The sequence below is a fragment of the Mus caroli genome, unplaced genomic scaffold (assembly GCF_978045245.1).
Source record: "Mus caroli unplaced genomic scaffold, Mus_caroli_1 scaffold_10, whole genome shotgun sequence".
Taxonomy (NCBI): Eukaryota; Metazoa; Chordata; class Mammalia; order Rodentia; family Muridae; genus Mus; species Mus caroli.
This window is the reverse complement of record NW_028227265.1, coordinates 59,271,935-59,286,929: the sequence shown is the minus strand read 5'-3', so window position 1 is coordinate 59,286,929 and position 14,995 is coordinate 59,271,935. Positions and strand designations below refer to the sequence as shown.

General features: G+C 51.1%; 1 protein-coding gene across 4 annotated transcripts; it reads left to right on the top strand.

The window, feature by feature from the left end:
- Window positions 1–3,857: 3,857 nt before the first annotated feature.
- Tmem161a (transmembrane protein 161A) lies at window positions 3,858–14,668 on the top strand. Of its 4 annotated transcripts, none has more exons than XR_015048636.1 (12): window positions 3,858–3,941; window positions 5,756–5,859; window positions 8,218–8,298; window positions 8,614–8,711; window positions 8,824–8,980; window positions 10,230–10,385; window positions 11,557–11,617; window positions 11,724–11,867; window positions 11,954–12,067; window positions 12,167–12,341; window positions 12,448–12,544; window positions 12,886–13,071. XR_015048636.1 is itself a non-coding variant. In XM_021169643.3 (12 exons), the coding sequence occupies exons 1-12, from the start codon at window positions 3,939–3,941 to the stop codon at window positions 13,140–13,142; spliced, it is 1,443 nt and encodes a 480-aa protein (XP_021025302.1). In that variant the 5' UTR covers window positions 3,858–3,938; the 3' UTR covers window positions 13,143–14,668. The 4 variants fall into 4 exon arrangements, 3 of the variants coding, with proteins under 3 accessions (XP_021025302.1, XP_085700008.1, XP_085700009.1); XM_021169643.3 differs by having other exon boundaries at window positions 10,230–10,381; window positions 12,886–14,668; XM_085843882.1 differs by lacking the exons at window positions 3,858–3,941; window positions 5,756–5,859; window positions 8,614–8,711 and having other exon boundaries at window positions 8,217–8,298; window positions 10,230–10,381; window positions 12,886–14,668.
- Window positions 14,669–14,995: the final 327 nt, after the last annotated feature.

The following is a 14,995-nucleotide window of genomic DNA, read 5'->3' as shown; positions in this document are numbered from 1 at the left end:
TCCCCTAGGGCAGGATGGCTGCACTGGTGGGAAAAGCACTTGCCAGCTCTGAGTTCAGCCCCAGGAGGAAGTTCACATGGTAAAAGGAGAAAACGAATCCCGGGATCCCGTGCGTTGTCCACTTGTGGCAACACCACACCTTTCCCCAGTCAGTAGTTCTCAACCTGTGGGCCACCGAAGATCATTGGAAAACACAGATATTTACTTTTCAATTCATAACAATAGCAAAATTACAGTTAAAAGTAGCAACGGAAATAATCTTGTTATTGTTGTAATGTTGGTGGAACACCATAAGGAACATACACCATAAGGAACTGTATTAAAAGGGCTTCTTAGCATTAGGAAGGTTGAGAACCACTGGCGTTAAGTCCATGTAAAAACAAGATTTTAAAAAATAGGTTTCTAGGCTCAGTCCTCTCTTTCCACCCAATCCTCCTGGTCTCCATTATGACAACACATCCTGGAGCAGGAGGAAGCAAGGTTGCTTGGGTGCTTGGGTGGCACTTAAAGGGCCTTTGAAACTCAGTAGCCAGCCGGGCGTGGTGGCGCACGCCTTTAATCCCAGCACTTGGGAGGCAGAGGCAGGCAGATTTCTGAGTTCGAGGCCAGCCTGGTCTACAAAGTGAGTTCCAGGACAGCCAAGGCTACACAGAGAAACCCTGTCTCGAAAAACCAAAAAAAAAAAAAAAAAAAAAAAAAGAAACTCAGTAGCCATCTTCTGCCCGGCTGTTCCTGGCTCTGCCCTCCCCCAATGAGTGCCTCAGACACCACTGGGGTTGGGGCAGGGGATTGACTATGGCCTTAGGCCACTCCAACACTAAGAAACACAATCTGTGACACTCAAGACTGAAGCCAGCTTGTGAAGCCCAGCAGGACCCAGGAGGCCTCAGGGTTCTAGAATGATCCTCAGGGCTTCCCCAGCCCAGACATTGAGCCAGTAGGGCATGAGGAAGTTTCTGAAAACCAAACAGGCCTGGGAGGTGGGGAGTGGTGTCCTGTGTCTTTAACTCCAGCACTCTGCAGACGAAGGTGGCAGATTTCTGAGTTAGAGAGCAGCCTGGTCTACATTAAATTCTTACCCTGGACTACATAGCAAAACCATAACTGAAAATGACGCCACCAGGCCAGGCCAGGCCAGGAACCTGGAGGCTGGAGCTGATGCAGAGGCTGTGAGGGTGGCTGGCTCAGCCAGTTTTCTTCTTCTTTTCCTTTTCCATTTTCTTTTTGTATTTCCAAGGCAGAGTTTCTCTGTGTAATAGCCCTGGGTGCCTGAAACTCAATCTTTAGACCAGGCTGGCCTCAAACACACAGAGAACCACCTGCTTCTGCATTCAGAATGCTGGGATTAAAGACGTGGGCCACTACCCCGGTTTAGAACCCAGGACCATCAGCCCAGGGATGGCACTGCCTGACTTAGGCTGAGTTCTCCTACTCTACCACTAGTTTTAAAAATGCCCTACGTGCTTGCCCACAGCTCTGTCTCCCGGAGGCATTTCTCAATTAGCATTCCCTTCTCTCAGACAACTTTAGCTGTGTCAAGTTGACATAAAACTCCAGCACACAGGACTACACCAGACCATGAACGAGACCAAAATGGCTCAAAGACCAAAGCAGCTGCACCTCAAATATAGACAGGAGTTTGAAAAACAACCAGGCATGGTGTAGCAAGTTTGTAACTCCCAGCACTGGGACACAGGGATACCCATCTTCTGTCAACAGGACATTTTGAGTCCAGAGGGTCAAGGTCACTGTGAATTACCTCACATGGACATCTGCACAGATTAATAACCAATGATGAGATCATCAGAGGCAGCACAGTCAATGTATGGACAGCATCCTAGGAGAATGTGCCCACAAGACAGCCAGACACCCAGGCCTGTCCCGGACTTAACCAAGATAAGAGCTGCCCCTACCTCCCTCCCTCCCTCTCTCCAAGCTTGGGGAAGACTGTAGGGTCCTAAGATGACAGTTCATGTTTAAGCTGTATCTGAGGCTGAGGTTGTTGTACATGATGCTTTGGTTTAGAAAACAAACAAACAAACAAACAAACAAAAACAAAAGGAGACCTGCCAGCTCAGGGTGCTCTCAGGTTCACAGCCCTCCTGACCTAGCCCCCCAAGTGCTAGATTCCATGTAAGCCCCACCAGCCTACCCTGTGGGTCTAACTCTAGCATTTTCTATTACATGAGCCCAAATCTCCCCTTTGTTGTTTGAGCCTTTTGGAATTTATGTTTGAATCATTAGGAAGATCAGGCTAGCTCCAAACTATCAAAAATGACTTTCTTTGTCTGGCTAGTACAGGAGTTAGAGATGTGAACCACTAAGGCTAGTCAGCACCCTCTTTTTAAACATTAACTGCTATCATGTCGATGGAAGCAAGTGTATAATGCATGAGTGGAGTGGAGGTCAGAGGTCAACTCGCAGGCATGGCTCTCACTTTCACCATGTGGGTGCTAGGGTTGGAACTCCGGCCCTCATTGTGGTAAAAAAATCCTTTGCCCAAAGAAACATCTCATTAACCTAACAAGTGTTCTTTCCTGGTTTTTATTTTATTTTATTTTATTTCTAGACAGGGTTTCTCTGTGCAGCCCTGGCTGTCCTGGAACTCACTTTGTAGACCAGGCTGGCCTCGAACTCAGAAATCTGCCTGCCTCTGCCTCCCGAGTGCTGGGATTAAAAGCGTGAGCCACCACGTTCGGCCCTGGTTTTTAATTTTTTTTTCTGTGTTTTGTTTTTGTTTTGTTTTTGAGACCGTCTTAAAATATGAAGTTCTAGTGGCTTCAGTCTGGCTACACAACCTAGGCTGTCATTAGTCTTAAAACATGCTCCTGTCTTAGCCCTCTAAGAGAGTGGACAGCCATGCGATCCACTATGCCAGGCTGGCTAGTGAGGAGGGTGTGGCTCAGAGAGGTGACGTGCACACACACAGACACCAGGCTACTCTCTGAACTGGGGTGATGGTGTAGTGAGCTGGGGAGGTCGCTCATACAACACAGGTATTACGTTTGCATGGTGAGCTCCATTCGTGGTGAGTGAGAACACTGACCGGGCATGGTGAGACACATCTGTTACTTGAGCATTTTACAGCGGGATCAGAACCTCAAGGTCATCCTTGTCTACATAGAGAAGTTCAGACCCTACTAAAACCAAACAGGGCTAGCAAGCCTGTTCAGCGGGTTGAGGCTTTTTCTGTGAAGTCTGAGTTTGATCCCCTGGGGTCCACATGATAGCGAGAGAATTGACAATTGACTCTAGCAAGGTATCAGATATCCTCCCACACACAAAGTAAGAAACAACTCCCCCCCCCACACACACACCCCTCCCACGTCCAAGTAAAAACAAAACTAGAGAGCTAGAAAGTTGGTTAGTTGACTAGGAGCGAGTACTGCTTTGCAGGGAACCCAAGTTCAGTCCAAGCCCTCTTCTCAGCCCATAAATAAGGACATGTATCTTTAGGGTCGAAGGATCTGGCCTCCTCTGGACTCCAAGGACTGCAGCTACGTGCAAAATACAAAAAAAACCACAAGATACAGATTCATACTAGAAAATAAAACGAACCGGGTAGTGGTGGCACAGGCTTTCTTTAATCCCCAGTACTTTGAGGCCAGCGTGGTCTACAGAGTGAATTTCAGGACAGACCAGCAGAAGTTACATAGGTACTCTGTCACACACACACACACACACACGGCAAGGGCAAGGGCAAAAAGAGAAAGAAAGAAAAGAAAAAAAAGAAAGAAGGAAAAGACAGCAGACGAAACAACCTCATGCTCCAGCTAAAACTACAGTTTCCAGCATGCATTGCGCACACCCATCCCATTCTTAGCCCGATGACTGACTTCCCAGGATGCTCGTCAACAGCATTCTGTCTCTAATTGGCCAAGATTTCTCAGCGCTTCCCCGCCTCCAGCCTTGTACCACTGTGCGCCCGGGGAGCGGACATGGTGAGCAGGCCCTCTGGGATTCCCGGGGTGGAGAACGGCCTAGCTGAGCTGAGAGGGTCCCCCAAACCGTGCGGGCTATTTAGAAGTGTCATGTAGTCAGTGGTGCAGGACGCGGTGGGAGGTGAAGCTAGGGCTCTGGTCTGGAGTGAGGGAGCTGGGATTGCAGCTGTCTTTGCTTTCTGACAGGGTCCCATGTAGCCCAGGTTGTACTAGAACTTATTCGTAGCCTATGGGGACCTCGAACTTCTGATTCTCCTGCCTCTGGAGTGCTGAGATGACAAACTTGTGCCACTATTCACGGTTTTCTGTTTGTCTTTTAAAATCTTTTTTATTTTTCATTATTTTATTTAAGTATGAATATTTTGTATGTATGTCTGTGCACCGTGTGTGTGTGTGTGTGTGTGTGTGTGTGTGTGTGTGTGTGTGCTGTTCTTAGAGGCCAGAGAAGACATGTAGGATTCCCTGAGAGTGGAGTTAGAAAGGGCTGTGAGCTACCAAATGGATGCTGGGAATTGAACCTGTGACCTCTGGAAGAGCAATCAGTACTCTTAACCACTGAGCCATCTCTCTAGTGTCCCACTCCTTTTATTTTTTTCTATTTACCCGTTAAAAATTATTTACAAAGAGTCTTACTTGTTGGTGTTGATGGGCAGTGATGGCAAATGCCTTTAATCCTATCACTTGGGAGGCAGAGGCAGGTGAATCTCTGTGAGTTCGAAGCCAGCCTGGGCTACAGAGTGAGTTCTAGGACAGCCAGGGCTACAGAGAGAAACCCTGTCTCAAAAAAACCAAGCAAAATTGTACACTAGTACACCTGGCTGACAGATTATTTTTATATTGATCTGTATTTCATGTTAATTGGGTATAAAAGCAGAATGCAGGCAGGCAGCTCTAGTGGCACACAGTGTATATAATTAGATAATTACAGAAATGAGTGCTGTGTCGGCTGGAGCCTGACTTAGCTTCCTTCTGAAAGATTTGTGGAGCTGTGCTATGAACTCTTGCTGGGATGGAGTGGAGAGCTGGCATCTATCATTTGGTAGAGTGCTTAACTAGCATGGACAGGGCTCCACCCCTGCACTGCACAAACTGGGTGTGGGTACACACTATCACCCTAGCACTCAGAAAGTGGGGACAGGAGGATCAGCAGTTCAGGGTCACCTTCAGCTATGTTCTGAGATCCAGACCAGCCTCTGGGCTATAGGAAATCAACCTATCTCCCTCCCTCCCTTCTTTCCTTTGTTTCTTTCTTTTTTCTGTCTTGTGTTTTGTTTTGTTTTGTTTTGTTTTCAGATATTGTTTCTTTGTGTAGCCCTGGCTGTCCTAGAACTCATTCTATAGACTAGGCTGGCCTCGAACTCGGCCATCTGTTTGCACCTGTTTCCCAAATGTGAGGATTAAGCCCATGATTACACACAGTGCCTGGCAAGAAACATCCTTTAAACAGACAAATAGTTGGGTGTGCTGATTCTGGCCTTTAATCCCAACATTGGTGAACCAGAGGCAGGTAGATTTCTGTAGGTCGGAGGCCAGCCTGATCTACCCACATAGGGACATCCAGAGCTCACAAAGCAAACGGAAGTATTCAGGAAAGGGGTTCAGGGCTCTGCTGGTGGAAGCAGGGGTCAGGACCAGGTGAGCTGCTGGGGATGCCTAGGGCTCTGAAGACAGACTCTGGCTCATACCCACTGACAGAATTCTGAGAGATACCACCAGAGCCCAAGGCTGGCCCTCTCCACCCACCCACCTGCTCTATAAATAACTTGTGTTACATCAGAGCACTTGAGACTTTCTGACTCGAGCTGCCCCTTTAGGCGGTCCTTGGAGTGCAGCTGGTGGTGACTCTGTTCACCGCCACCCTCATGCACAGGCTAGCGCCACACTGCTCCTTCGCACGTTGGCTGCTCTGCAATGGCAGGTAAGGGAATGTTCTGCTGTCTGTCCTGCTGCCGTGGTCCCATGGTGCATGCTGCTTGTTCCTTTTAAAATATCTCCCCCTCCCCCTTCTCCTCCCCCTCCTCCCCCTTCCCCTCCTCTTTCATTATGTGTCGGGGTGTCTCCTCGTGTGGGGTTGTGCACTCATACACTGGGGCTGGCATTACAGTGGTTATGAGCTGCCTGATGCGGGGATGGAGAACCCAGCCCAGGTCACCTGGAGGAACCCCAGGTGCTCTTAACCCCTGAGCCATTGCTTCAGCCCTGGCTTTGTGGTTTTTAGACAGAGTCTCATACTGTAGTTCCAGCTGATTGTGAAAGTGTGGCAATCCCTCTGCCTCAGCCTCCCATCCGCATTTCAAAACATTTCTTTTCAACTGTGTATATCACATGTGTATCTGTGTGTGGTTTGTGCCTTTCCTAAGTGAAAGTTGCCAGTTATGGATGGTTGTGGGCGGCCCAGCATGGTGGGTTGAGGTTGGGGTCATCTGCAAGAACAGCAAGCACTTTTAACCAACAGTGAGCCATCTCTCTAGCCGTCTACACTTTTTCTTTTTCTTTTTTTTTTTTTTCCCCTGAGACAGGGTTTCTCTGTGTAGCCCTGGCTGTCCTGGAACTCACTCTGTAGACAAGGCTGGCCTCAAACTCAGAAATCCGCCTGTCCCTGTCTCCCAAGTGCTGGGATTAAAGGCGTGGGCCACCACCGCCTGGCCCATCTACACTTTTTAAACTTTGATTTATTCTTCCTGTTGTGTGTGTAATGTTTAGGTGCCTGTCTGGCAATTGTGTGGAGTCAGGTTGTAAGGTTGGTTTTCACTTTTTAGCTTTAGGAGGTTGTCTTAGTCAGGGTTTCTATTCCTGCACAAACATCATGACCAAGAAGCAAGTTGGGGAGAAAAGGGCTTATTCGGCTTACACTTCCACATTGCTGTTCATCGCCAAAGGAAGTCAGGACTGGAACTCAAGCAGGTCAGGGAGCAGGAGCTGATGCAGAGGCCATGGAGGGATGTTCCTTACTGGCTTGTTTCCCCTGACTTGCTCAGCCTGCTCTCTTATAGAACCAAGACTACCAGCCCAGAGATGGTCTCACCCACAAGGAGCCTTTCCCCCTTGATCACTAATTGAGAAAATCCCTTACAGTTGGATTTCATGGAGGCATTTCCTCACCTGAAGCTCCTTTCTCTGTGATAACTCCAGCTGTGTCAAGTTGACACAAAACTCTCCAGTACAGGGGCCTCAGACATCGAACTCCAGCCACAGGTTTTTAGGCACGGTCTTGGAACTCACTTTGTAAACCAGGCTCGCCCGAATTCACAGAGCTCCATCCATCTGCCTCGGCCTTCTGAGAGCCGGTATCTAAAGTATGCCCCACTATTTATGTTTTGTAATGTGGCAGCCTGGTGTACAGGAGAGGGTGCCTTAGCGGGTCCATGAGGTACCAGCTATACCACCAATTAGTATAAAATGAGGCACGGGAAAGGGGTAAGAAGGGATTGGAGGCTGAGAAAGAATGGGACAGAGAAGAACAAAGAGAGAAGAGAGAAAGAAGGGAAGAGGAGAACGTGGGGAGAGAGACAGAGAGGGAGTAGGAGAGAGACACACACACACACACACACACACACACACACACCTGTACCTGGCTGTTGGCTGTTGGGCAGAGCCTAGGAGAAATGCCAACAACTATGCCTGATGTCTTGGGTTTTTTTGTTTTTGTTTTTAATTTATATGAATACACTGTAGCTATCTGTCTCTGACACACCAGAAGTGGGCATCAGATGTGAGCTACCACGTGGCTGCTGGGAATTGAACTCAGGACCTAGCCATCTCTCCAACCCCGTCCTTTGGTGTCTTTAAAGTACACCTTGGATCTGTCTTGACAACAGAGCCCACACCCCCACTCCCCTCCTCCTGGCCTTTTGTAATCCAGCTTTCTCCTATTGTTCCTGTTTTGGTGCCTGGCCACTTCTGAGAATACTGTTGGAGTGGTTTCTCTTCAGAAAAATGGCTGGGGCGCCAGAGAGTCAGCCCATAGGTTGTCCTTGATTCTCGAGGTCCCTGGGGCTTGATCAGTTCCCTTCATCCCATGTTCCCAGAACTGCGCTAGCTCTGGGTACACCCATGTACCCTGGCTCATCTTTCTATAGGGCTACCCCCACCCCAGATCTAACCCCCACCCCACCCCAGCTCTGGCCCTGCCCTGGCCCTGCCCCCTCCCCTCCAGCTCTGCCCCCTGCCATAACTCTGCCAGTGTCCAGTGATCTATTTTCAAGACCAGATTCAGGTTCTTTGCATCATACCCCTAGGCCAATCTTTCCTGACCTCTGCCCCCCTCAACCCCCAGTCTGTTCCGGTACATACACCCGTCAGAGGAGGAACTCCGGGCGCTGTCAGGGAAACTGAGGCCCCGGGTCAGGAAGGAACGGTAAGTGGTCCCCACTTTGACTCCATGGGGCCCAGGCAGGGCTATGCCCTCCTGTCCAGGGACAGGCCTTATCCTGCCCAAGGGCTCCCAGCTGGGGGACACGGCCTACCCTCGCACTCACAGCGCTGCTGGGCATGGTGGCAGCAGTTGGCATCTTGTTGTACTCCTGGCCATTTGCTCGGGGCCAGCCCTTTGTCTAGGCTGCCCTCACACCTGATGTAGCTAAAGCTCTTTCCCAAGCTATCACCGCCCAAGCTTTCTAGGAGGTCCAGAGATGGTTGTCGACCTCAGCTCTCACTGTCCCTGTGTGCTCAGGTGGGCAAATGGTCTTCATGACGAGAAGCCATTGTCAGTGCCTCGAGATGCCCATTTCCAGCTGCAGACCTGTCCCCTCACTGCTGTGGATGCCCTAGGTAACACCCAGCCCAGTCCCCAGTCCCCTCCCCAGCTGCTGGGGTCATTCTGCCCAGGGGGGCTCTGGGTGGAAAGAGCCTGGAGTAGGTGCTGAGGCTCCTGTCCCTGCAGTCCTGCGCTTCTTTCTGGAATACCAGTGGTTCGTCGACTTCGCAGTGTACTCCGTTGGTGTATACCTCTTCACAGAGGCCTACTATTTTGTGCTGGGCCCAGTCCAAGAGACCAACATCGCTGTGTTCTGGTGCCTGCTCACTCTGGCCTTCTCTCTGTATCCTTCTCTGGCACTCAGCATGTGGGTGAGTGGGACTCAGGTCCCAGCTTCCCTGTCCGTCTAACTTGCTGTCTATGGGATCACCCACTGTGCCATAAACCTGTCCCAGAATCAGAGGATGCAGGCCATCCTGATTTTGAACTCCTGGCTCACCCTCCAGCTCTCGGTGATAGGCGCTCATCACTACACTGCTACTGTACACACACAGTCTGGTTTTCTTGTATTGGTCCCACTGGAAAACCAGGGACAGCTTCCTGGGATTTGGTTCATATTTTTTTGTTTGGTTTGTTTTTTCTTTTTTTTTTGAGTTTTCGAGAGAGGGTTTCTCTCTGCAGTCCTGGCTGTTCTGGAACTCATTCTGTAGACCAGGCTGGCCTCAAACTCAGAAATCTGCCCGCCTCTGCCTCTCAAGTGCTGGGATTACAGGTGTGCACCACCACTGCCTGGCAGTTTGTTTTTTCAAGATAGGCTTTCTCTGTGTCGCTGTCCTGAACTCACTCTGTAGACCAGGCTGACCCTAAACTCAGACATCCTCCTGCCTCTGCCTGCTGGGGTTAGAGTTGCACGCCACCACATCTTTTTGCCCAAACCTTCTGGTATATACATTGCATCAAAAAGCATGTCACAAGGCTAGCTTGGCGTTTGGAAAGCAGAGGCCCAGATATGGTGGGGACCCTAATCTGAGAAGGCACAGACCCTTTAAGGGATCACCTGGCCGCCAAGTGTTCTGAGTCTGGGGAAACATTTCATAGTTGAACCTTAACAGGGGGCTGCATCTTAGGAGAGTTTTGAGCTTAACTGATGGAAGCACTGTGTGTCTTTGGCTCTTAAACGGTAAAGCCACACACAGAGCTCCGTGCACGTGAACTTGGCTGAGAAATGGTGGTGTGCCTGAGCATGCAGGAGGAGGCCCCTGGATTTACACACACGAGGTTGGGGTTCTACCTCAAGCCCTGTCCCCTAAGGGGGAAAGAAAACCTGTCCTCCGACTTTTCCACAGCTTTCAAATGTCACATCTACTTGGGCTTTTCACTGCCCCTCCTTCCCTAAGTGCTGCTGCCATAGTGATTTCTGATTGGCCGGAGGTCATTAGGCCACCTCCAACCAAACACCAGTACCCCCAGATCCACATCCCAGGTTTAAACTGCAGGCACTCAAGGCCAGTTAGTACAGGGTTGTCTGTGCCCTGGTGAGGGGGTCTGAAGAGGGCCCAGCCTGCCCTTGGCTTTCTTAACCTCATCCCCAGGAAGGTGTTCCTCATGGTGACCCGGCTGTACTTCAGTACCAAGGAGGGTGGTGAGCGCTCTGTATGTCTCTCCTTTGCCTTCCTCTTCCTCCTCTTGGCCATGCTGGTGCAGGTGGTGCGGGAGGAGACCCTGGAGCTGGGCCTGGAGCCGGGTAGGTATGCTTCTCTGTTGAGTCCCAGGTCACTTTCTGTTTCTTTTTCTTTCTTTTTTTTCCCACTCACTCTGTGGCTCTGGCTGGTCTCAGACTCACAGAGATCCTTCTGTCCCTGCCTCCCAAGTACTGGGGCTAAAATTTATCTGTTATTACTGTTTTCAAAGATTTGTTTTTATTCCATATGTATGGTGTTCTGCCATCATGTGTGTCTGTGTACCAGGAGTGTACAGTATCTATAAAGGCCAGAAGAGGGCACTGGAGTTATGGTGGCTTGTGAGCCGCAGTGTGCGTGGGAATGTGTGCCCCGTGAAAGAGCAACAACGGCTCCTTACCGCTGAGCCTTCTCTGAAGCCCGTGTTTTTGTTTGTTTGTTGCTTTTAAGATTTAGTTATTTTATGAATGTGAGTGTTATATCTTCATGCATACCAGACGAGGGCATTGGATCTTGCAGATGCTTGTGAGCCACCGTGTGGGTGGGTGCTAGGAACTGGACTCAAAACCTCTGGAAAAGCAATTAGTGTTTTTTTTTTTGGTTTTTGTTTGTTTGTTTGTTTGTTTTTTGTTTTTTCGAGAGCAACTAGTGTTCTTAATCGTTGAGCTATCTCTCAAGCACCCCTGTATTTTTTTCAAGATTTATTTAAAATGTTTTGTGTGTGTGTGCGCGCGCATAGTGCTATTGGAGACTAAAAGAGAGTATTGGATACCCCAGAGCTAGAGTTACATATAGTTGTGAACAACCCTACACAGGGCTTGGGAACCAAACTCTGGTCCTCTGGAAGAGTGTCCGGTGCCTTCTCCTCTGAGCTGTCTCCTCAGCCCTAGGCTCTGTTTCTTGAACAATCCTGCAGAGTCTGGTCCTAGCAGGGCTCTGTGTGCTTCAGAGACAGGCACCTGCGCAGCACATGTGGAAGCCCTGGGTTGTATCCCAGCACAGGAGAATACAGGTACCATTAGAACAGGTTGTCTGGCCTGGGGCTTGGGCCAGTGTGACAGCCTCTGCAAGCATGAGGACTTCAGTTTGCACTCATGTAAAAAGTAGAAATTGGCTGCCCATGCCTGTAAACCCTGGCACTGGGGAGGCAGAGACAGGTGGATCTGCAAGCGGGAAGGCCAGTCGGCCTAGCTTTGGAAACCATAGCAATGGACGCCACTTGATCCTCTCCTTTCCCCAGGCCTAGCCAGCATGACCCAGCACCTGGAGCCTATTCTGAAGAAGCAGGATTGGGACTGGACGTAGGTCCTGGGGACTGGACCTTGGGGGTGGGTGCAGGTAGGGGGAATATCTAAAGGCTAAATTCTGATCAGTTGTGGGTTTCCTGAGACCATCTCTTCTCTCCAGACTCCCTGTGATCAAGTTGGCCATCCGCCTTGGGCTGGCGGTGCTAGGCTCCCTGCTGGGCGCCTTCCTCATTTTCCCTGGACTGAGGCTGGCCCAGACCCACCAGGACGCACTGACCCTGTCTGCGGACCGACCACTGCTACAGTTAGGCGGGTCTCCCGGTGTAGGATTGGAGTTGGGCTAGAGGCTGGGGGTCAGGAGCCTGATCCCACCGAGATGCTTGTCCCCAGGCTGCTCCTACACACCAGCTTCCTGTCGCCCCTGTGCACCTTGTGGCTCTGGACAAAGCCTGTCGCCCGGGACTTCCTGTACCAGGCACCCACAAGGAACATGACCTTCTCTGTGTGCGTTTTGGGGGCGCTGAGGGGCTTGGGGTGCCTGAGGCCATGGCCTGGGGAAGGAGGGCTCACCCAGACTTCCTGCCTGCTTCACTCTTGTTGCAGACCATCAGAAGGGGCTTTCGACTCTCTGCGCCTCTGGGTGTTGGTGGCGCTGTGCCTGTTGCGTCTGGCAGTAACCCGGCCACACCTGCAGGCCTACCTGTGCCTGGCCAAGGCTCGAGTGGAACAGCTGCGCAAGGAGGCTGGCCGCATTGAGGCCCGCGAAATCCAGCAGCGGGTATGCACCCTGGGTGGGATGGTCCCGGCGCTGAGGGGGCCTAGTCGCAGGGTCTCTGCCCTGGGAAGACCACCCCTTCTACAACCCCCACTGCCTCCCCCGTCAGGTGGTCCGGGTCTACTGCTACGTGACTGTGGTGAGCCTGCAGTACCTGACCCCGCTCATCTTCACTCTGCACTGCACACTGCTGCTCAAGACCCTGGGTGAGGGGCTGGTGGGAAAGAGCATGGGGCCAGAGGGTGGGGACAGATTTGATAAGGGTAGGATCTTCAGATAAAAGTGGAGGTGGGGGGGTTTCTGTTCGAGGGCAAAGTTGGCAAGTAGAGGTGGGAACATGGCCTGGTAAGGGTGGGGCTAGCAGATAAAAGTGAGGGCAGGGTTTGGGAAAAGCTACAGTTAAGACCCATAGGCAGGGCCAACAGACAGGGGAGGATGGAGGCCCCCTAAGGCCTGTGGGGTGTAACCTAGGTGTGGGCGGGGTGTGAGAGCCTCTAGATTCCCACCATTATGTCTCCACCTATAATTCCCTTCTTCACTCCTGCAGGCGGCTACTCTTGGGCCCTGAGCTCTACTCCTCCCCCACTGGCCCCATCCCAGCCCTCAGAGGCTTTGATCCCTGTAGACCCTGCAGGAGACGAGGCCCAGCAGACTGCAGCCCAGGTTGCAGGGATCCTGGGTGGCCTGCTCACGCCCCTCTTCCTCAGAGGCATGCTGGCTTACATCATCTGGTGGACAGCTGCCTGCCAGCTGCTCTCCAGCCTCTTCGGCCTCTATTTCCACCAGCACCTGACAGCCTCTTAGCAGGAAGGCACTAGGCTCTAGTGTCTGATTCCTGCCCACCAGGATTGGGACTGTCCCCTGTGTGTGTGCCTTGGTGCCCCTAGATGACATAAGGGTTGGTGTGGGAACTCCCTACCATCTCTCTCACTTCAGTGCCTAGATCATAAACCCCTTGAAGCAGTCTCCCCTGGGCCATGATCCCCAAGTGTGTGTGTGGGGGGGGGCGGGCACTTTTTACAGAAATCTCCCAGAGACTGGGGGGATGAGCAGGGGAGACCTGGATAGTGAGAGGGGCCTGGGAGAGCTGAAACCTGAAGATCCGAGGTGGCTAGGAGAGCTAGGGGTGGGACTCTAGCCCAGCATCCATATAGCCCCGGCGTCTGTCAGTATCCCCAGGAGGGAGAGACAAGAGTCTCCATGCCTGTCTCCCCAGCACACTTGGGATGCTGGGGTAAGAGGGTTAGCCTAGACTAGTAACAAGACTGTGTAGAACAAGAAGAAAAGGGGGGCCAGGGGGAGGCTTGAAAGGGAAGAGAGGGGAGAGGTTGTCACCATCCTCCAAAGCTGTGAGGATGACTGCTGTGTTTTGAGGTCTTGGTGACTAAGGGTCACCTCCAACTCCAAAGTTGTCCTTTTGCTATGACTTAGTGTGTGTACATGTGTATTTATGAGATATGCATGACCCTCCTACATATGTAAAATGTGTATTGAGAATAAAAAAGGAGGGCTTCTGCAATGCTGCCTTATCATGTTGCCAGTGTGGTCTGGCCCAGTCATGTTCAAGAGTGCTCAGTCAGAGCCTTGAGCCTCTGAGTCTCTGTCTAAGAGGACTTAGGAGTGTGACTGCCTATGTGCTGTGAGCACAGGTGCTGTGTATGATACAATAGGTCCATGTGTGAGAGCAGGGATCAGAGGACAACTTAGCATGCAGATCCTAGCCTTCTACTGTGAGACAGGGTCTCTTGTTTACCTGAGTCCCTCAGGTCGGCTGTCCAACAGGCTCCAAGGAGTCTCTGGTTTCCTCTTCCCACCTTGCTGTAGGAGTGCTAGGATTATAGACTAGTGCTGCTGTCCCACTTTATGTGGGCTCTGGGGACTTGAACTCAGGCCTTCATGACTGCAGCAAGTATGGCTGACGTGTGTATGTGTGTGTGTGTGTGTGTTATGAATCAACAGGATGTCCTTGAAGGGCTATCTGGAGTCCCTGCCTCCCAAACTGACCCTGACAAGGGCTGCAGGACCTTGTGGAAGTCTCATGGGAATTGGGGATGCCCATGCTCTGCTGTGGATTTCAGAGTGTAGGGGCGCACAACGTAGAGGGCCCCACCTCCTTCAGCTATATGGCTCAGGCCTGACTGGGGCCTGAGCTGTGTTTCAGAGCAAGGTCCCTAGGCTTCTGGCCGATGCCCATTTGCTGAGCATGATGGAGTATAGCTGATGACTCCAGAGGTAGTTGGGCCAGCCAGTGCTATGCAAGACCTAGAAGCCAGCCTGGATTATATTTCTCAGATATTAAATAAATCCGAGCCATGTTGTTGGCAGATTTAGCTACATGGTTACTGTATTCCTGGATCCTTATCTTTTTTTACTGGCAAAGAAACCCAGGGTCTTTTGTATAGTAAGTGTTCCACCCTTGAGCCATGCTCCCAGCCCCTCACTGGGGGATTCTAGGCTGGGGCTCTACTGCCCCAGTCTAATGTTCCATCTTTGGCCATCAATTTCATCCCCAGTAGCCAGTGTCACATTTACATCTATGGACAGAAAGATGCACAGAGCATGTGGACAACACACCTGCAATCCTCAACTCTCTTTCACAAGGATAGCCAGGGGAGAGATGGCTCAGAGTGAAGAGTACTGGCTGCTCCTGCTGATGA